General features: G+C 41.2%; 1 protein-coding gene across 8 annotated transcripts in view; it reads right to left on the bottom strand.

Moving 5' to 3' along the window:
• The window catches only part of BRF1 (BRF1, RNA polymerase III transcription initiation factor 90 kDa subunit), a 163,338-nt gene that overhangs the window by 88,998 nt on the left and 52,437 nt on the right, over window positions 1-21,903 (bottom strand). The window contains exons 1-5 of one of the 8 annotated variants that reach the window (XM_040701181.2): window positions 18,978-19,839; window positions 18,698-18,767; window positions 17,692-17,913; window positions 9,541-9,572; window positions 763-835 (exon numbers count right to left, since the gene is read on the bottom strand). In XM_040701181.2, coding sequence (XP_040557115.1) covers window positions 763-835; window positions 9,541-9,572; window positions 17,692-17,830 — 244 coding nt within the window. In that variant the 5' untranslated portion in view covers window positions 17,831-17,913; window positions 18,698-18,767; window positions 18,978-19,839. Of the gene's footprint in view, window positions 1-762; window positions 836-1,010; window positions 2,952-9,540; window positions 9,573-17,691; window positions 19,840-21,903 lie in introns of those variants that run through there. The other 7 variants (XM_046941976.1, XM_046941975.1, XM_046941973.1 and 4 more) reach the window with 7 other exon arrangements.

The raw sequence follows: 21,903 nt of genomic DNA on the forward strand, positions 1-21,903 counted from the left end.
AACACAGTTACGTGACCAGCTGAGTACATCTGAAGGAGGGTGCATGTGTTCTTGTTGAGCACAAAGGCATCTGATTCTCTCAGTACAGATTAAGGAGAGTGGGAGTGATGGTGGGTTAAGATACAGGGAAAAGAATTCTGCAAAGAGGTGGGCAATAGTCACAAGACCTCCCTATAAACTCACTTTTTTATAGCAGGAATTGGCATGAATTCCCTTGGCTCAAAATCTACAACCTAGACAAGAGCTTTTCACCCTTCCGACACACAACACCGTGTGCTATGATTTGAACACTGACTTACTAATTAAAAAGTTATTCCAATATTGGGGAAAAGCTGCACACTTTGAAAATGCTGCACCCTGCTTTCCATCAGGTCACTTGTATTTCAAGCACTGAGCACTGCAACTACAGTGATGGACTGATAGTCTGTTTAGCAAATGCTTACAAGACGTTCTTGTGGAGCTGAAGTTTGACAGGGCAATGCAAGCTCGCAGATAAACACACATTTGTCATGTATCATCAGTCTATTGTCATACTGTAGCCTAAGCTACTTAAGAAAAAGCATCAGAATTATAGGAGAGGACAGCATCTGCCACCGCCAAGGTCCTACATAACGGAGACCAGGCCAGTATTGCTGGATTGATTCCAGCTTCATTCTTAAGTTACCACTTTAGCAGATGAGTACTACAGACACATACATAACAGGTTCTTCTAAAGAAATCGTACAAAAAAATATACCCAAAAGTCAAAGTGTAAAGAAGTACCTATGGCTGGAGCATTTATGCAGAGTTCTCTTGCCAACAGAAGGAAAGTTTTTCCCAGCACATAGACATTCACCTGGTAAAAGACAAAAATCGTTATTTAAATCTTAAAACCACAAATGTTTTCAACACACCTTTTAATTGTAAAGAAAAAAAACCAACCTTCTGAAATCTTAAACAATTTGCTTAAAAAATTCAATTAAAGTAATGCAAGAAATATTCATAGGAACAGAGCAGAACCTGGTACTCACCAAAAGCTGCACAAGTGTTGGAAATCAAAGTACATGAGTTGACAGTGAAAGAAACCTGCAAAGAGCTGTTTGTTATGCTCTTCTGTGGACTCAGTGCTGCTCTGTAGTACTTGGACAGCTTCTCAGTTGTCACCCAACATCTTAGAGCAGTAAGTAGACTACAGCATCATTCATCTTGTGACATAACGAACGCTCAGCAAATAATCACAAGTTAGTGCAAATTTCAGTTCTGTACAATCATGCTAAGTGAAATAATTAAATGTTGCACAGGTGCAAACCAAACTTTTCTACCAAAGAAAGGAGCAGTGCTACATGCCCCAAGGTTATTTGTTGGTTCTGACTGGTTTGGACATTGACTCACATCACTCAACATTTACAAAAAAAATAATCAACAAACCAGCATGAGAAAAAAGCAACTCTAAAGCACAGCAAACCTAAAGAGTTCAGCAGAGCCCCACTCTCTACCCCACCACTCTCTGCTCTCCACCCCAGCTGCTCAACCAGGAGGATGTAAAGGGATGGGAGGAGCTGCTCTTCATACTCTGATTTGCAACTTATGGCATAGGCAATTACAGTTGTGTTTGTAAAGACTGAGGAAGTTTTATTTCACTATCTTAAGATGTGTTTTGTGGTCAACAAGAAAGGCAGGATATTCTTCAATTCCCAGTTAGCTCCAAACATTCCCACGAAGCTCCATGCACACCTTGCTTCCCAACGCACCCATAAAGGTTGAAGTCAGTATAAAAACCTCCATTCTCCTCCTGAACAAACAAAAAGGTGGAGGGTTTTATTTATTCTTTCCGGGTAGCATGTACTCTATTGCTTTCATGCAACAGAACTGCCTCTCTCTTTCCTATGCCAGGATGATGAACGTGTTCACTGAGCAGTCAATGACACAACGGTGTTGTCCATGGAAGTACATAACCTGTTACTAAGCATATAACCTGTTACTAAGCATTGCCCTTCAGCTTAAGAAAATAACTTTTCCAGTTTAAAAGCAGCTTTCCCCTCAAGCATGTAGATGCTTCACCAAGCTAGTGACAAAGCAACACAACATACTGGCACACCTTCACCTAGCCTTGCTCTTCTTCATGCAATAACTTTCTTAGCATGATTTTTTTTTTGTATGAATTTGAATGTAAAAAGGGAATATTTCAAATAAATCCTTAGAATTATCACATATCCTGAAAGTAAATGCTCAGTCAAGTAAGTGTACGTGATATGGCGTTAATTTAGTCCATATTTAGTGAGATCACTGGATACATCCCATGCTTTGTGCAACTGATGGTTAGACTGGCCCATCCCATACAGAAGTACAGTCTGAAATACTACAATCCTTTTGCCAGATGACATAGCAATACTATTCTATGGCAAGGAAGCAAACAAAATATAACCTCTGAACAAGAAGTGTACTTAGGAAATAAGTCATTGAATTCAGCAGAGAAAAATAAGCATCTACTGAATCTGGCAATTCATAAAGCAGTTTGGGAGCACGTGACTTTCCATGAGCCACAGAGACGTTACTAAAGCAAAATAGCTGCAGTGTTTCAGTTGGCTTTCAATGCTCTACGTTCACTGCAACTTTGGAATGGACTGTTTTGACCTTCTGTCCAAAAAATATTAACATAAAGAGTGGGGGGTTGGCTGTAGTTTCAGCCTTCTAAGTTGGCTGACCGAGTTGCTATAAATCTTGAACCTCATCGCTTAGATCTTGCTCTGCAAGGATGATTTCACTGCACAAATCAATAAAGTTACTTCAGTGGAGCCAAGTACATGCAGTGTTTCCATCAGAGCATCACAAACTCATCTAGTTCCTTCATTTTAGTTTAGAGAAAGCCTCAAATTCAGTCAAGTATTTTTCCCTCTGGATTTTCTGCCAGGATATCCAAAATTCTTCACGCGTATTCCCATCTAACCACGTCATTATACAAAACTCCTCCCAAGGAAACTTTCCAGAAATGCAATCATCAAAGAACAAATAAATACAGACATAAGAAGGCAGCGTTCTTTTTTTTTTTTTTTCAGCTATGTTCTAACTAACAAAACAAGTGCTGAATTAAAGCTAAAGCAAAGGAAAATGCATTATAAAACTACCACGACTGTTTTACTTTAAAATTCCCATCCTCACCCTACCTGAAGGTCTCCAGATCCATGCTCTATCTGAGAAGCAATACATTCAAACCCAACCTGCTTTTCCACCTCACCCGCACCAGCAGCGTTTTATGACCTGACTTGAAGGTGTAGGCAGTGTATTTACACAAAATACTGAATTCAAATTGAAATGGTACATCAGGGTATTTCCTTTGATCACAAGAGCACTTTGCAGTCTCTGGATGCTACCAATTCAGAAAGGAGGTATGATACTCAGTGCGCTACGTGCTCTGTATCAAAACTTACACTTCTTTAATGTCAGTGTAAAGGCACAGAATGAATCAGGAATACTCAACTGGTTCCAGTTTTCCTGGCAAATGAGTTCAAGAAATACTTCAGGCCCCGTAAAACAAAACGCTAATCATCCTTGGAACTTACCAAATATTCACAGTAGGGTATTCAATACGGCCTAAAGCTCACCCCGAAGTCAGTAATCATTTGCTCAACAAGGCACATCGTTTCCAGTGTTAGCAGAAGGCCCTCACACTAACATTTAATACCACTGTCACCAATTTTAACCATTATACACACAAATACACACACACACACCCCTCCTGTGATAGATGAAAAAATTACAGATACATAGTAGGCACACAGAAAGAACCTATCTTTATTCATCTTTTGTACATTTTTTGCACACCACTAAGCTGTGAAAATTAAGGGGATTAATTTAGAGGGCTACTTGAATGCCTAGTTTTCGTCATTAAGAACTTATAATAAAAATTCATCTACTCCAATCCATCAGAAGCTTCATGTGCCAAATTTAGAACCATATGACATTTGCATTCATAAAACCTAATTTTATGAGTTCTTAGAATGTTGAATAAACAAAAATGCCCTTCTAGAAGGATGTCTCTGGCTTAGACTTGAACTGCAGCAGCTTTGAAGCTCACCACATTAACTTTGGTCTCTTTTCCCCACTTTTTAGATTTATGAGAATCAAACTGAAAGCCTGTATTTTCCCAAACTCTCTTCAAAGTGTAGCAATTGTTTTATTGAGTTCCCAAAGACTTGTGATCTCCGTACTGCTCTCTTATTCTGATCAGATATTAAAATTCCCTAAATTAAATGCAAGCACTAAGTTTGGGCAGCAACACAACGCAACAGACAGGAGCATCAATCTCTTCCATAGTGAGTATTCTAAAATATCTGCATATCCTCATATATTTTACTGCGTTATTTTACATTCAGTTCACATTTAATGGAGTGCACTTGCAAGCATATGGATCTGCCACTATGCATTCTTGTTTTTTGTCTTTTTTTTTTTTTTTTTTTGAACAATAAGACATTTTTTCAGACAAAAAGTCTGAAAAGGAACTGCAAAGCAACCCATTTCTAACCTTAAGTTTTTACAGGAGAAATTAAGATTCTACAAGACGTCCTTTACCAATCATTTCTGCTCTTGTTATAGAACACTCTGTATTAGCTAAAAGTGGCACTTGGAGAGGGAATGGCTTCCAATTATTCACTTAGATCTTTATAGAAAAATCCTCCTACTTATTATACTCTTTGCCCTTCACAGTATTTTTCAGAGACAGAGTCTTTTCATTTCACATCTGTCAGTCATCGGATGCTGATTTCAAAGGGACACTTCCATAGGGACTCTTATCCTTTCATAATTTCCTCTTGATTTCAGATCACGCCTGACATGTTCACAAATACCAATATACTTCCACTTCTACAAATAACAAATACCTCCATGCCAGTACCATGGGAATTCAGCTGTTCATCAGCCTAACACATCCCAGGATTTTAGACTCTCTTTGGGAAAGAGGGAATCCCCCATTCATACAGGTACCAGATACATTAAATTCTGGCCAGTAGCAATCAATGAAGTCACCATCACAGTCAAGCAAAAATCTTCATTCATGCTTCTAAATTAATAAATCAATACCCTTTCACTACGAGCAGTTTCCAAAAAGGCTTTTCATGACCATGGCACAGCATCGTGGAAAAATATTACAAATGGTGATGATGCTAAGTTCTTCTATCATTCAAAAAGACAAAGACCGGGCAGTTGGAACTCAATGAGAATTCACACTGTGAAACAACCATGGCTGCTTGCCTAAATAATTAAGCAAGCATGAAAAGCAAATGAGTTTTTAAGGAGAGTGTCTGTTGCTGGGGGAAGAGGCACCTGTGGTTATTTGATTCATTATTAACATTTCTAGTATAGTAATGCCTGAAGGTCCCAACCAGGTTGTTTAAATTAACTCAATCAACATAGCAATTTGCAAAGGGGCAATAAAGGCAATGCAGTCAACATGTTAATATCTTTAAAGGAACAAAGGGTATTAAAAACTGAATCAAATAAGTACTGTCTAAAGACTAGATATATCTATTCTTTCACCCTTCTTCTCCTGAAACGTCTTATTTTTGGGGTCCATGTCAGAACCAGAACATCACATGTAACCTCAAAAGAGGAACAGTATAAGAAACAAATGTGTACAAAACCCAGCTTGTCAGAGTGCAGCTGAAGATAAGACACAACACAAATCAAAATTAAGCAGCTTCTTTTATGCTACATTTTAAAGCTCTGCCTTCATTCTAGGGACCCCATAGAGAGAGCCTACTTTTCACTAATCACATCCACTGTCATCCTAGCATTCTTCCTCCAACACCACAGCTGTACAATAAATCAGAATCATACCATCTGTGCAACAAAGTAAGGGAGTAATTTGTGACAAGCACAAAAAAAACAGCAAGGCCCAGTGCTGCCTTAAAAAAAAAAATAGTAATGGTAATAAAAATAAATACATCTACGAGCTTTCCAAAATAACTCACAATAATGATCTTCTGGACAACGAAGTATTGTTACTTGACTGCAAACTGAAGAGAAAGAAACTGAAGAGGAAAAGGGTTATATTTTGAAGTGGAAAACACACCGCAGGACCAGACAAACAAGTAGCACGTACTGCTTTTCTCTTCCTGTACACCCTCGTCCCTCATTGTAAATTGTGCGACAGCTCTGGCTGGAAGGGATCTCAGGACATCTCCAATCTCACCTCTGCTCAGAGCAGGGTCAGTGCCAGAACAGACCGGGTGGCCTCACGTCTGGAGAACCTCCAAGGATGGGACTTCAAAACTCCTCTGGGCAACCTGTTCCAATGCTTGACTACCCTCACAGTGAAAAACCTTCTCTCGATACCAAGGCAGAATGTCTCATTTTCATTCATTATGCCGGTTGCTGCTAATCCTCCTGCAGCGTACTGACTCTAACATCTCTTCAGGCAGCATTACTCTTATTTAACAGCGGGACACACCATACGGCACACTAAAATGATACTTGACAAGGCTGAAACTGGAGATCAAAGGAGTGCCAACATCTCTTCCTGAAGTCTTTTACGACTACATTGCAAAGACCATGACACTGGAGATTACGAGAGGCTAAAAAAGAAACTGGAGTCTCCTAGGATTGGAAAGGCAGCATTCAAACGTGAGCCAAATAGTTCTCCAGGTGAATGGAATTCTGAATGCTCTGAAACAGATGAGCAAACCCAAACTGTTCAAAAGTTGGGCCAAGGCTAGACAAGCTTCTCAGCTCTCCTCAACAAGCAGGTCCTGTCACTTCAATTGGAATAACAAAAAAGCAAACAAAGGGCCTGATTATAGACCGCTCTGAAGACTGTATTTGCAAGTAAAATGCAATATCTGAAAATATAAACAAGTACTTTCCCTGTCGGAGACTGGTGACTGATCATCCATCCAACGCAATCAACATGCAGCATGCCTTTCTGCTCTGCACAGGGAGCATGTAGAGCTGCTCTGCACATTTTCAGTTCATTTCAGCTAGTGCTTTTAAGTCTAAGCGTACCAGAGGCAAGCTGAATCTGACACTTTCAATGGGAGGTTTCCAACACATAGGACGTATTTCATCTAGAGATAAAATGGAAAGCAAAATACAAAAAGCTGGCCTTTCCAATGAAAAGAAAAGGGGGCATTTTATTTCATTCTGACAGCAATTTTGAAGTTCCTGAAGTTGTTATGAAATGGAATAGTTCTCCAGTGGAATAAGCTGAACTCCCCCATCTCAGTCATCAGTACAGGAGAAAAACTGAAAGGGCTTTTTAAACAGACTCTCTCTTTCAGCTACCCAACTTGCTTATGTTGGGAGCTACCAGCTACCAGTTGTGAGGTCTCAGCTCTCCCAGCAGATACTGAAGGTCACAGATGCAGAATAGCATAGCAAAATATTGTGCCCAGCTGCAAGGTGGTAAAAGAAAGCAGTGGATGTTTGCTTTTTTTTTTTTCCACAGGTTTTCATTCATCCTTTTTGCTGGTAAATACACTTTTTGTTTTGCTCTTAGATGAAAAACTACACAAAAGGTACTTGTGCTTCCTCCCATCACCACTCAAACACACCAAAATGAAGGTGGAAACAAGGTGTTCTGCACTTAGTCGGTAACCTCCAGAAGGATGCTTTGTTAATTTTCTTCAAAAGAAAAGTTGGCAGTAGGACTAGATGATTTCTCAAGGTGCCCTCCAACCAAACTATTCTATTCTAAAAAAAAATGGCTATGGTCACACAATTAACTGCCCTGTAGATCAGTTCACCTCCTGGAGCAACAGAGCTGTATTGAGTAGAACACTCAACAGAGAAAAGTCAAACTTGGCTGTTAGCATCTACGTAAGAGTTTATGAAGGTTCAGAGTCACTCATTTTTCAGACTTTTCTTTTTCCTGATATAAATTTGCTCCCTTTCTTATTTCAGCAGAAAAAGAATGGACTAGCAGTACATGTGTTGTGCGGGTAACTCCAAACTAGTCAAATATCTTGGCAAGATAGCAATATTGCTTCTGCTAACAGCCTTCCTTTTTCTTTAATGATGTTCACATCCCAACTTCACAATAGCAGAGCTGTCCTTGAATGAGAAAGTCACTTCAAGGTAATAGTACCATCCAATAAACCAACTGCTGTTAGTTTTCATACCATCTGCAAGCAAAGACTGATCTGAAGCACAATGCAGGGAAGTTTTCTGTCTGGGCAAGAAATGTTTTGCCAATAATTTTAGAAGGAAACAAAGCATCAAAAACTAAGAATCACCTACGGAGCTTTTTTTGTAGGTATTTTTATTTTAAGCATGTATAAACTGTTAACTTAAAACAGAAAATGGGAGGTGGTTGGTTTCTATTTGTTTTACTTTTTTGGTGTTGTTGTTTAATAAAACAAACTGGGATTGACACAAAAAATCTGGAGGAAGTCTGAAAAGCTCATTTCTGGTTTCTGCAGCACGGCTTTCTGGCTAACTGCAGTTAACAGTGACATTTAAGATCCCTGTTAGCTCAGATTCATCTTTAAGAAGCTAGCAATCGGAGGCTATCAGAAATCCTCACACAGTTAAATACGTAAATAAAGTTCATGACAGTGAAACACTGCATTTTCTTCTTTCCAGGGCTGACTATTTCCATACCACTGATCTATTTCTGGCTCTCCCATCTCTTCAGTTACCCCCCTTTAACCTTTTGGATCATATGTGCCCCATCTTGACACCTTTTCAGGCTGGAATGTACAGAGGGGAAAAAAAACAAACCATTCAATCTTTGTCCCTGCCAACAGGACATCTTTTTCCTTTTTCAGATTCAATACCTCTCCTTCTTCACGTTTGATAGATATTCTCCATATTACTGCAATCACCCTATTTCATAGCGACCACCACGTAAAATCACTTGTGTTTGATAGGAAATAAACCCTCCAATCTACATATGCAATATTTGCTTATAAGCAATCAAAATAATTCAATAAGAGCTTGCAAAAAAAAAAAAAACCCAACACATTAGTAATTTTAAGAATTAAAGATTCATTTGATTATTGTAATTCCAACAGATCGCTTTAAGCAATAAATAGTCTTCAGAGGGATGCCATTTACCAAGACAGCTGGGAGGACAAAAATAGATGTAACTAACCTACTCACATTGTATGTAAAACAGTCTGAACGTGCAGAATGCGAGTAAGGCAGTGTATGCCAGCAGAGCTTTCTATTTCCACACAAAGAGCAAATACATATTTTGTTCAAAATACAGTTCATAAAACACATCCCTGGCATACACTAATCCATTTACACTATATTACCCACAAAGAGTTTTGTTTTCTACTACAGTTGTGTTAAACACGTGTAACAACTGACCTTGTGCCATTGCAATGACTCCTGAAGAAAGCATCATACCAACTCTTGATATATTATTTGCTACGTTAAAAACAAAAGAAATCTAATATTTAATTTCACTGAGCAATTACCGAGTTACATACCCGGTGATTTTCCAATTCAGAAATTATACGGAGAAATTAAAGCATCCCAAACAGCCCATGCTGACAGCACTTTGCTTGAAAGCAACCTTCACCAAGAGAATTTTCCCACAAAAGAAAAAAATAGATACAATACCTGAAGAAGATCACTGAGGTCCAGTAACATGTCTGTGAAGAAGTCAAGGAATATAAACACTGGTTGAATGCGACCGTTTCTAAATTTCATTAGCAAGACAAAAAATGAAGGAACAAGCCCGAGTTAAACTGCAGCACAAAGCAAATACTGGGATGCAACACTTCTGCTCACAGCACAGCCAGCACCCAGCTAACAGTTCTGCACCCCAGAAACTCCACTGCAGAAGCTGCTGATGTAAAATGGTGGTCTGAAAGAAAAAGACAACACCTTGTGCGATTTGCAACTACTCACCGTATCTTGCAGCCCAGGGAGAGCACAGTAACAACAAATAACATTGTAAAGAGATAAGGAAAGCGTGAAAGCATTTTGAGAAGGTAAAACATCAATCCATTTCCTATGCTAGCTTACAAGTCCAGGACCCTCTCATGAGGTTCAACACAGCCCAGAGCAAGGTCTTGTACTTTGGTCACAGCAACCCCCACAAAATGGGGGATGGCAAGCTGGACATGAGCCAGCAACCTGCCCTCACAGCCCAGAAAGCCAACCGTATCCAGGGGCTGCATCAAAGGAAGCGTGGTCAGCAGGTCAGGGAAAGAGGTGATCCTGCACCTCTGCTCTGTGCTGGTGAGACCTCATATGGAGAACTGCATCCAGATGTGGAGTCCTCAGTACAGCAGGTCCATATCTCTCCTGGAGCGCATCCAGAGGGCCACAAAAATGCTCCAAGGGATGGAACACCTCTCTATGAGGACAGACAGAGAGCTGGGGCTGTGCAGCCTGGAGAAGAGAAGGCTCCGAGGTGACCTGAGTGGCCTGTCTGTATCCGAAGGAGGGCTGCAGGAAAGAAGGGGACAGACTCCTTAGCAGAGTCTGTTGTGATAGGACAAGGGGAAATCATATCAAACTAAAAGAGGGAGATTTAGACTGGATACAAGGAAGAAGTTTTTGGGTTGTTGGGTTCTTTTGTTTTGTTGTTTGTTTTTACACTAAGGGTGTTGAGGCACTGGCACAGGTTACCCAGAGAGCTGGTGGATGCCCCATCCTTGGAGACATTCAAGGTCAGGCTGGATGGGGCTCTGACCACCTGATGGAGCTGTGGGTGCCCCTGTTCATTGCAGGGGGGTTGGATCACAGGACTTTTAAAGGACCTTTCCAACTCAAAACGATTCTATGATTCTACTTTCAAATTCATCATCACCCAGTACTCAACTACAGGATCAGGTCATCAGCTACTGCTCCTTACGGGCACACCTGGGACTTACAATAGTTCAAAGGAGCCAAAACTACCTTAAGCTTCCATCAGATTTTACTGAAAGCAAGCATGTTTTTAAACATATTGTCTTCAGTCCTAAGAAGAAAGTCAAACAAACATTAAGCTTAAAGTGCAAAGGTGGCCTTCTTGCTGAGACCAAAGTACTGCTCACGTGCTCCAGCTATCAGCCAGCCAGGGCTGCCTCACCTGTCATAAAGCAGTTCCGGATTTACCATTAAAAGCAGCATCAAAGTAAACCTAATGAGGGAGGCAGGCAAAGAAAACAAGTAGGCAGAAATCTTCTATAGAGCAATGCATTAAGGAATTCAGTATTAAGAAACACTGGAACATCAGTATAGTTTGGTACAGCACAGTAATGCAAGTATCAGTAATGCAAGCACGTGATGTTTTTAGGGTATGCCATTGTATAAGTTTCTCCTAAATATTATCAGCAGTGGAAGAAGAATAATTCAGATAACGTAATCACTTTATACATAAACATTTGTTCACCAAGGATTTTTATCCTTGAGCATTTCTATCCTTAGCTTGCATCCGCAATCACATTAATTTAGCACAAATTTACTCCAAAATCCAATACATTATGTTAATGTTATTTGGTGAAACTGAATTTTAGCATTAAAAGAAAAATCACAGTATAGCTGGATATTTAATTAGGTGAAATCTCAGCCTCTGAAAAAATCCCAGACCTATTATAGAAAAAAGTATGTAAGGCATTAAAGTAATCTTTAACACAGTAAGAAAACTGCTAACACAAACAGTCTGTAAAGAAAAAATATAGCTTAGAAATTTACACAGAGTAATAGCGAATTAAATGTGACTTTCTGGCCAAAATAGTGAGAAAGTAGAAAATGGAAAGAGTTTAGTAATGAAACTGCCAAGAAACCACAGCTCTTGACAGCTCCTCAAACAGATCTAAAAAGAAATCACAACAGCAATTTTATGCTTGAGAAATATTCTCGATCTAAAAATGTTCCTAGTGCATTACTGGCTTGAAGTGTCCAGTTACCATTTGCCCATCACTGAGATACCTAAAGATACTGAGATACTTCCACCAGTGAGAGAACTAAAATTATCACTCGTACTTGACAGATTTGGTCACAATTTAGGGATATAAAAAAAAAAAGAAGAAAAAAAGCAGCTGATGGGTTCTTGAAATGCTGAAGCAAGCGGTCGCATGGCCCTAGAAGCTGCCTACTGCCACTTGAGACACAATCACTGCCAGAGAATAATGCACATCTTAGAAAAGTAGCTTTCTGGCTCACCTAACAGAGGTATTTCAGTTAGAGCTGTGTGAAATCTGTACAGTAATTTATTCTTCACTCTCATCAAACTGCAACTGGTGGAAAAGAGCCCAAGTTGATACTACAAGTGCTCCGTCTTTATGACTGCAAGAAAAATAAACCTACCTTCTAATCTAAGTAAGGAGAAACAGAGAAGGTGCACACAGTTGCAGAGACAGAAGATTAGAGCTAAGAGGTTGGGAAATTCACTTGCAGGGTTCAGGCAGCGATTCAGAGCCACACTAGAGATGCTTTAGCATACAGCTTGCTCCATAGAGAAGTTACTTCAAGTGTCCACTGAAACGGTAAGCAAAGGTCACAGTAAAAATGTGGCATTTCTGGATTTCATTTAACATAGCCTCCAGCAATCTCCTCAATGATTAGATGTGTAGCTGCTACAGCAAAGCAAAAGCAAAGGGGAAATTTGAGTCATGCAGTAGCAACGGGTTGGCCTTTACTGTGAATATTGTGAGCACAATTATCAGCAGGAAGTAGTTGTAAAAACAGGCAGTTGTTTTGAAACTCCTTTTCAGAGCTGGAACAGTTCAGGAGAACATACAACAACAGCTGAAAACTGCAGATAGTACTTAATATGTGCTCAAAATTTATACAATCCTGAGATAAATGTTTTCTTTGAAGCAGAAAGAAAAACGATGATAATTTAACACATGGAGACTGCCAGCACATGGAAAAGTTCTCCAAGAGACAGAAAGCTACTCATGTTGTAGATAGACAGATGCAAAATAACAGCATCTAAACACAAGGGCTCTTGGGTTCTAAATGTACCCAATTTAAAAAGAAAGAAAAAAAGAAAATATCAGTTTCAGCTGCTTTTTTTTTTTGGTGCTCATTTTTTAGCTGACTTCACCAAGGTATGCAGCTGATCGGCCACCTCTGGCAACTCTCAAACCAAACGAGATGAGTCTAAAGGCTTAACTTCAAAAGATTTAATTCAAGGGAATCCTTTGACCAATGTGATGCAAGAGGTCAGGCTGAGCGGTCAGAGCACTCCCCTTCTGCCTTTATAATCTGGTAATCTGTGGATAATGTGAGCGCACAATGAATCGCTGCAATAATGATCTCATTCTCAGTACCAAAGGAAACAAAAGTTCGTGATGAAATGAATACTACCGGAAACCTAAAACCCAAAATACCAAAACAAGCGTGCATTTGTCTTTTAGACAGGCCTACATTTTATATATTCCAGCAATTCTAAGGTACTTATACGGATAAAAATCCCCTTGGGTTTCGGGTGTCATTAATCAGGAAGCAAAAATGCCACTTGGCCAAGTTTATACAGCGATGCAGAAATTCCTGTAGGAGATCGAGTTGTTACCTCTCCTAAAAATGCCTTGGCTTTAATATGTGACAGAACCCACAACAACCAGGAAACCCTCAAACAAACAATTTCACGGGTTTTTACTTTGCCCACTCGAGTGCGTGGAAGTGCAATATGTAGTGTCATATTCAGAAGACAGAAGCAGCACAGAGAGGATGGAGAGACTGGTTTGGGTTGGTGAGGTCCTTTTATTTGTTTGTTTGGGTTTTTCTGGAGGGGGAGAGTGTATTCATGTTATTTTTGAAGTATTCTTAAGTTACCCTTCAAGTTTGTGCTTACTGTTTACAAGCTAACCACACCATCAGTGACACCACAGAAAGATTAACGCCAATCATGATTACAAACCACTCAGCAGAACTGTGACGTCTGCAAGAGCTGTGCTGCCCAATAGCGAAGCTTCACTCTTTTCAACTGAAGCTAAAACACTTTCTGCTTCTAACAAAAACTCCTAACAGATCCCACAGGTATGTGAGATAAACCTGAATTCCTTCTCTGTATTCTGTAAGAGCGGTTCAGCTGGCTGCAAACACACACAAAAAAAAGCAAAGCTTAGTAAGAAGGATAACTGACATGCAAACAACAAGCGTTCTGAATATAAAAACATATTTTTCCTCAAACTTTAAATGGAACTTAGCATTTGCAATTTCAATGTTATGTTTTGTATGAGCTCCATAAGAGATGAGAGCTTCCCAGAAGCACCTACGATAACAAACATGTGGAGATAAGATAGAAGGGCTGCAGGACAACAAAGAGGAGTGATACCAGGATGAAAAATTAGTGACTGTGTTTGCCTGGCCCTGAACCCACTGTATATATACACCCAGATATAGGATCTTTCAATCCTATATCCTTACCTTCTGTATTTTCATACTGCAAGTGATTGCTGATTGTGACTTATCACAATAAAATCACTGCTGCTTTACAAACTTCCACTGTTTTAATTAGCAATTAATTAAAACTGACTGACAGCACTAATTGTTTTCTAACAACATTTCTCTTCCCAACTACACTGAACTAACAGGATTAGAAAATAATAACCCAAACCAATTCTTTTGTAGGAAACTCATTTCTCATAACTCTCACAAAGATTTGCCTTGAGGCTGAAATCCTATGGAGGCAGTTTCTAAAGTTTCTTAACTTTGCAAAGAATAAGTTTGCGTAGCACTTGCATATACATGTAAAGACAGCACTTAAATCAAACTGGAAAGCACAAAAGCCATTTTCATAAAAAAAGCCATCTTATGTGAAGACAAATGCATAAGAAAAAAATTGCATATCTGTCTGTGGTTTGGGTTTATGTGATTTTGTTTGTTTTGTTCTTCTCTGCACATAACTGTGTGTCTGTATTGCATAAAACCAGTACTTTAAACTCCATAATTGTTAAGGACAAAAAGCGTTGCTGGATCACTTCCCCAGACCAACCAGCGTGTTATCACCAGGAGTTCCCTTTCAGAACGTGGAACACCTCTATATTCATAGTTAGAACAAAGCCAGTGGTGGTAATCCAGCACTGTACAGCCACCTACACAGGTAGGTCTATTAAAAAGAATACAGACAGACAGACACTTCAGTCTGCATGCAGCCCACCTGATTTTGCCACTTCAATTGCAAAGGTGAAAGAACAGCTTTCTGGCTCACCCAGGGGCTGAGCCAACCTCTGACACCAGCTGTCCCTCTCTCCTACTCTACACCTGGCAACTAAGGACAAAATCTAGGGCAAGAGGGCTGCTGAATTTGGCACGAGATAGACCCATTGCCTGCGAGCTACATTAGGCTTCCAGCTCCCCAACACATGTACAATTCAGTCGTCACAAAATTAATGCCGTTGCTTTTATTAATAATTTTCTTCAGACTCATTGCCATTTACAGTAACATTTCCAGAAGCAAGCTAGGCTAGCTGAATATTCAGACAGTGTTCAGCTCTTTTGAAAACGCTGCCCTTAGAGAATACAGTCTTCAAAGAGTTCAGGCCAGGCTGCAGCCAAAGAGTTACTGACTCCAAGTAAACAACCTGCTTTGTGTGATACTATGGAGTATTTACAAAGTCACATGGAAATTTACAGCTCAGTGCAGCACAACCAAAAAAAGAAAAACAGAACAAAATAAATACTTCTAAGTCCAAAAAAGCTTGCTGCCTCATTTATTCAGGATGCTATGCAAGGAATATGTGAACGACGCCACCAAAAGATAACCTGGTTAGTGTGCTTTGAGAAAGTTAAAGCATAGAAGAAAATGTAAATATTAAGTTTTTAGAGACCTGAGTTTATCTCCAACCTGGATGATGTGACCGTGTATAAACAACAGCTGGCTACATTCAGAAAACAAAATGTCTCCGAACAAGAAAGGGAGACCCTCTCCCCTCGAAGAGTAAATTGAACAGCACTGGTGAGACAAAACAAGAGAGGTTGCTAGGAGAAGCAAGTTTTAAGGAAGAACTTAAAAGAAGAGTGGAGCTGGCAGACAAGAATAGGAGAGAGGCACCAGGAAAGGAGCAAAGCTCAGGCTGCAAGAAAAAAAGAAACTGTAAATAGTAGAAACGACTGCAGAAAACAGTGTGTGCCTGAAAGGAGTTCAAACACGTAAGTGAGGGTGAAGCTATACAGCCCAAAAACCTGCACAGCATGGCCAGTTAGTAACAGAGAGGGCATAAAAAAGCAGCTGGGAAGGAGGACAATAGTAAAGACTGAGATAGGAGTTGAGTTTTTTGGTTTTTTTCTTGTCCCTGCATATGAAGTCTACAGCATTTATGACTTGTGCCGGGACATCACAGAACAGAAAAGGTGCAGATCTGGAAGAATTACTCTCAGCTGACGATGGGGAATTCAACACAGCACGTGTCAGCCAGGTTTGCAGCTGGAGAGGACAGTAAATGAAACCAGAAGCAGAGAAAAATCACACCCAGCCCAGCAGTGGCAAAGGAAAACCAGCACTGCTGTGAGCTTCACACTCTGCTTCTCAGGCAGCTCCGAATGGAAGTGTTTGGGAAGATTTAGGAAATAGAAGATGTTAAGGCTATGGTTTGCCTCCTGGCAGTTTGCACCAATGTGAACAAAGCACAACCTCAGCCTGGCTCAACCTGGCTCCATTGCAGCCTATCACCACCGCTTTCCCTGGACGGCTATCTGTGCAGCGATGTGGCAAACCTGCTAAAGGAGACACCCGAAATAAATATTTTTCTTTTTTTTTTTTTTGGCATGTTTTCAACTGGATTAACTCCCCAGCTCACACATAACTGCACAAACACCTGGGCTGATAGAAGGCGGGGGATGGGCTGGGGGAGGAACGAGCAGGCAAGGGCAAAGCACGATGATTTCTTTCTGAAGCCGTGCCAGCTCACACTGGCTTGAAGCATTCACCTCAAACAGAGCCTGAGACAGTCTCTGTCATCCGTCCCACCTTCTCAAATTTCTCTTTAAAGTAACACTGTTTGCCGAGTCCTCCCGGGCTAGCTCCAAAACACAAAGACCCGCCTTATCTGAAAGAGAAACTTAAAAACAAATAAGGAGCAAGAGCCTGCTGAATAGCTGCTTAACAGCAAACCAGCCTTAAAGAACCGATAACACCTTCCCCATTTTAAGCACACCCGTGATTCCTGCACAAAAGTTCAACACAGCATTGCTCTGGTTTACACCCCATCAACACCCAGATGTACCTTTAGAGTAGCACTGCCCTGCTCTGTTCAACCAGAACCAACCTAAATTTGGTAGGTACAGACTGGTTTACGTTTTCCGTGCTGAAAGCAAAGGTGCAATGCTTGGCTTCCAAGCCCTTACGGAGCCCAATGCACTGGCATTATCTCCGAATTTTGGTGGGATGGGAGATTGGCAGCTGCTGTGCAACGGCACTGGGGCACGGAGGAGTTTGCACAGAATCTCAAACGCTGCTGTCCTGCCAGTATCAATGAACGTGATTTCTCCATGCACACACGTTATCCAATCTCTTACATGTAAAACAGAGCCACTCAGCAGGAAATTCCTGACACTGGAGTCTTTATTTGAACAACAAAAAAGCCACACAGCGTCAAAAAGAAATGAACGGTATCCTTGCCATCCTGAGGCTGCTGACTTCCTAACGGCCTCCAATGGAAAATCCAACAGTTGGCTGCATTAAGCTTCCCATTTTAAAAGACCTTTCAGAAAATCATATCAACGTATGTCACGTAACACAAGGAGAAAACAAACTTCTGTTGCAAGCCCTTCCGCATCACACGCAGGTAGGAACACGCCTGTAGAATCCCTTTCACTACTTGATCTGGATACTCGCCACAGTGCACCGAAGGGAGCTCCTGGATTCAGAATGCAGAGAAGCGTTGTCCATTTCTGCCAGCAGCACATCCCAGCTGACAGCAAAGCCCACCTCGGGCAGTGAGCTCACTCTGCGCTCCCGTTGGTCATCCATGTCCTGAGCTCTGCTGGAAAACCACCATCACAACTGTGACCAGCTCTCCACCAGGGCACAGGCCGAGCAACACTCAGAACCACCTAGGTTGGAAAAGATCTGTGAGATCATGAAGAACAACCATCATCAGGGCAGGGGCTCAGTGGGAAATTTCAGTCTTCTTCATTCTTCAGTTTCCTGCTCTTCAGCATTATTAATTATTCACTATTAATTAAAAGCGTGGAGTTTTCCTTCACACGCTATTTAATACATATTTGGCGAGGTTGCTACATACACCTTGCTGCTCTTTGCTCTTTGGAAAGGAGAGCAGAGCCAAAGCCATGGCTGTCTTCCACAAACATTACCTAACCGTTAATTACTTCTCAAAGCAAGTCTGATTACAGGCATTCCTGTAACTCACAATAACTTCCTCAATCACCTATCCATCTTTGTTACACATCTTAAACGCAGCATGGAGCTGAAAACGAGGTGTTTAGCACCGGTTCATCAGCAGGCTCAGCAGTCAGCACAACATGCCCCTTTTCCACTGGCTGAACTTCTCTGATCAGCCTGGAAAACATGGAGCTGAACTGAAGCATTGCAACAATGAGCTGAGAAAGCCTCAACCCAAGCCTTCACTTTAAGAAATGTCTGCATTAAACATGGAAAAAAAATTCTACATGAGTTTACTTCAGCAGAAACCTACATAAGCTGTACCAGCACAGAGGCGTACACAGTTTACTGTTCTACTAACAAGGTCTACATACTTGCCATATTGTTCAGAAGGTATCACCAGTTCCTGCAAGCCCAGCTGCATAGGGCTCAAGTTAAAAAAGAACCTTAATAGCTTTCCTAACTTAAAATTGTTATTTGATATTTTTAAAGTACCTTTCAGGGCTGGAGAGAAGTGATGCATCGTGCTTTGAAACGGATACAATGCTCAACATGACACATTCCCCTTCAAGGACATAAAACACCGGATTTTATATTTAAAACAAATTTATGTCTTGAAAAGTTGCCTCCAGAAGAAGATTAAATGTGGTCCTTCTGCAAGCATAGCACTGCAGATGGGGGGAGGAGCTCACATTGCAGGGAAGAAAGGCAATGCACTTGAGATTTGAAGGTAGCCAACTTTTCAGAGAGCTCAATTACTAGAATAAATCCTCACCATGATCAATTCAGCAGGGAAAACACGGTCACGGGCACCTGATACACTTTGTTTTATCCACCTGAAGGAGTGGGAAATGAAAGTTTCTCCTTTGGAAGCAGTTTTCCCCAGGAAAAGGAAAGGCAGCCCGGAGGAGCACCGGGCAGCAGATCAGGAACACTGCCTTTCTGTTCCCACTTTTGTCACTACACTGCAAAAACATTTTATCTTTCTGTATCAGGTTATAATAAGCAAACAATCAGCTCTCCCTTCTGTGCTAAAACGCTCTGAACTCCCCTGATTCTCTTACTAATACAGTGATCATTTCGACTCTGCAGTTCCCAGCTCTCTACAAAGGGACAGATAATGCATCTGATTACTTTTGGTATAAACTCCCATGAGTTAATTTGATGGTCAATAACTATTTTTCAGACCACCTCTCTGCCCCTGACGAGCCCAAGCTATGGGTTGATCTAACGAGCAGGTTTGTGATTTACAAATCAACACAGTAATTTGCCCACCTGTCCCAAACATGCAGAAAGGGCTTAAGAGCTAAGCTACATTCTGAGCTCCCGATGATGAAAATAGATGCAATGCATATCAGATACTCCACCCCCCCTTCAAGTATGCCAGTCCTAATTTCCACAGACCCCTTCTCCTAAATGCATAGCTAAGAAGCTCCCATAATAAGCTGAAGGAAGAAACGTAAAGTTAAGATTTAGTTCAGCTTTGCATCAAATTGCTCTAAACTCGCTCTATATACCCACATCCCATTTTTCAGTGTTTAAGAAAAAAATAAAGCAAGCGTCAATTGCTTGTTAATAGGTTACTCATCTTTATGAGGAGATCCTTGAGGAGCAAAAGGAAAGCACTTCACTGGGGTGGGGTATGGGGTGGGGACAGCAGGGAGGAAGTGGCCAGAATACACATACAGATAAATATCCTATGGAAAGCTCAAACTTTCAGTAAGCAACCTGCTGCAGTTCCCCACACGTCACAGGCACTGCAATCCTGTTTACATTACTGTCAAAGTTTGCTTCACTTGAGCAGGAACTCCCAGGGCATTTCAAAACAAGGCTGCACAGTGTACACACTGGAGTTAATTTGCTTGCAAACGGCATTTCTCACGTTCTTAGAAGTTAACCTTCATTAAACGGTTTTAATCAAGATGGAAAAAGAGGAATATTTTCTCGAAGTGTCATTTTGGACTTTTATCCCTGTATTATCTGCTGAACGCTGTAGCAATGGAAAGCACTTATCTCACGTCTCCCTTACAGCACAGAGACTGCTCTTTCATTATCAGTTTTTAAGAAGCTGTAAACTTATCTCAGCTGCTGGAATTCTTCACCAGGAATAAAAAAAAAAGGAAACCAGTAATGATGTACATATCATCTGCCTCTGGGAAAATAAAAACTGCCAGTGATATGCTGGGAAAGATCTCCTTAGACTCCTTTCACACAGACTTGCAGCATTTTTATTGTAACCACGCAGTGTAATTTCAAATAACATCCTACAGCAAGCTCCTAAAATACGTCTCTGCTCTGAACAGCAACTGAGAACGCTATTGTGGGTCCCGTGTCTACAGCTGCTTGCTTATTGTGTCATATTTGCAGAGCTTTCAAGAAAAAAAGATAGCATTTCTTCCCCCCGCTACCCAGACTTACAAATTCAGTCTAGGCTTTTGATAACAAGCTCAGTACAACAGCAGAACTAGCAAGCAGAACTTGCTCTCCCTCACAACTTTAACTGCACAAATACAGTTGGGAAGGTGTATTTCGGGGTGTTCATGATACCACACAGGAGACTATTACATAGGACAGGACTCATGCACAGCATGGCTGTGTGTGCTTTGGATGCACAGGGGACAGACACGTGTACACTGCACCACTGCCCTCACTGAGCAATGCACTTCCCTTCTGTGCCTTCATCTCTCCAACCAGAAGACAAAGACCGTAATACTGACCTCCTCCACAGAGCACTGTAAATACTACCCCTCAGCCAGGAGGGAGCTGGAATTACAGCCCTGCTGTCAGAGCTGTTTGCATATTAGGTCACTGGAACCATATATAATAAATACAGTAGGTAAAAACTAAACAAACAAAGAAAAAAACACAACAAACGGGTAGGAACAATCTTAGAAAAAGCTGAACCAGGTATATATCCTCTCAGCTAAAAAGTCTGCCAGTCTGCTCAAACTGCTGTGACATGAGGATAGACAGATGGACTGCAAGGAAAGCATAGACAAGACACACTGCCAGGCTCTAAGGGCTGGATTAATAGTACAAAGCCCAACTCACAGACAGTTACAACAGGCATCCCCTCAGGGTACTGTCTTCATTCACACTGAGCCACCAAAGCAGAAGGCACCACAGGCAGATCTGTGGTTGACACCAAGCCGGAAGAGCAGTCCATCCACCAAAAGGTAGGGCTGTGCTCAGAGGGACCTCAGCAAGCTGGAGAACAGGGGGGGAAGGAACTGCATCTGTCTTTACATTTAAGAAGTCCTCTGCTTAAGACAGAATAACCCCTTGCTGCAGTACAGGCTGGGACTGATTGGCTACAGAATAGCTTGCAGAAAAGGAGCTGGAGGTCCCCATAGACACGCTGAGCAGGAGTCAGCAGCATGCTCCTGCATCAAGAAAGACTAAGCGCATACTGAGCTGTATCAGCAGAAACTCTGCCAGTAGTCAGGGGAAGTGATTATTTCCCTTTATTCAGTAATTATGAGGCAGCATCTGGAGGGCTGTGTTCAGGTCTAGGTCCTCAAGACAGACAAACATTGAGACCCTGAAGTACCCACAGTGACCAAGACCGTCACAGGGCTGCAGCCCAGTATGTATGACAGGAGGACGAGAGCTCGGCCTGTGCAGCCTGGAGAATGCTTTTGGCAAGGAGATCTAACGCTGTCTTAACCATCTAACGATGGTGTACAGAGAAGGAGCCAGAT

This window comes from Gallus gallus, chromosome 5 (assembly GCF_016699485.2).
Source record: "Gallus gallus isolate bGalGal1 chromosome 5, bGalGal1.mat.broiler.GRCg7b, whole genome shotgun sequence".
In the NCBI taxonomy this organism is placed as follows: Eukaryota; Metazoa; Chordata; class Aves; order Galliformes; family Phasianidae; genus Gallus; species Gallus gallus.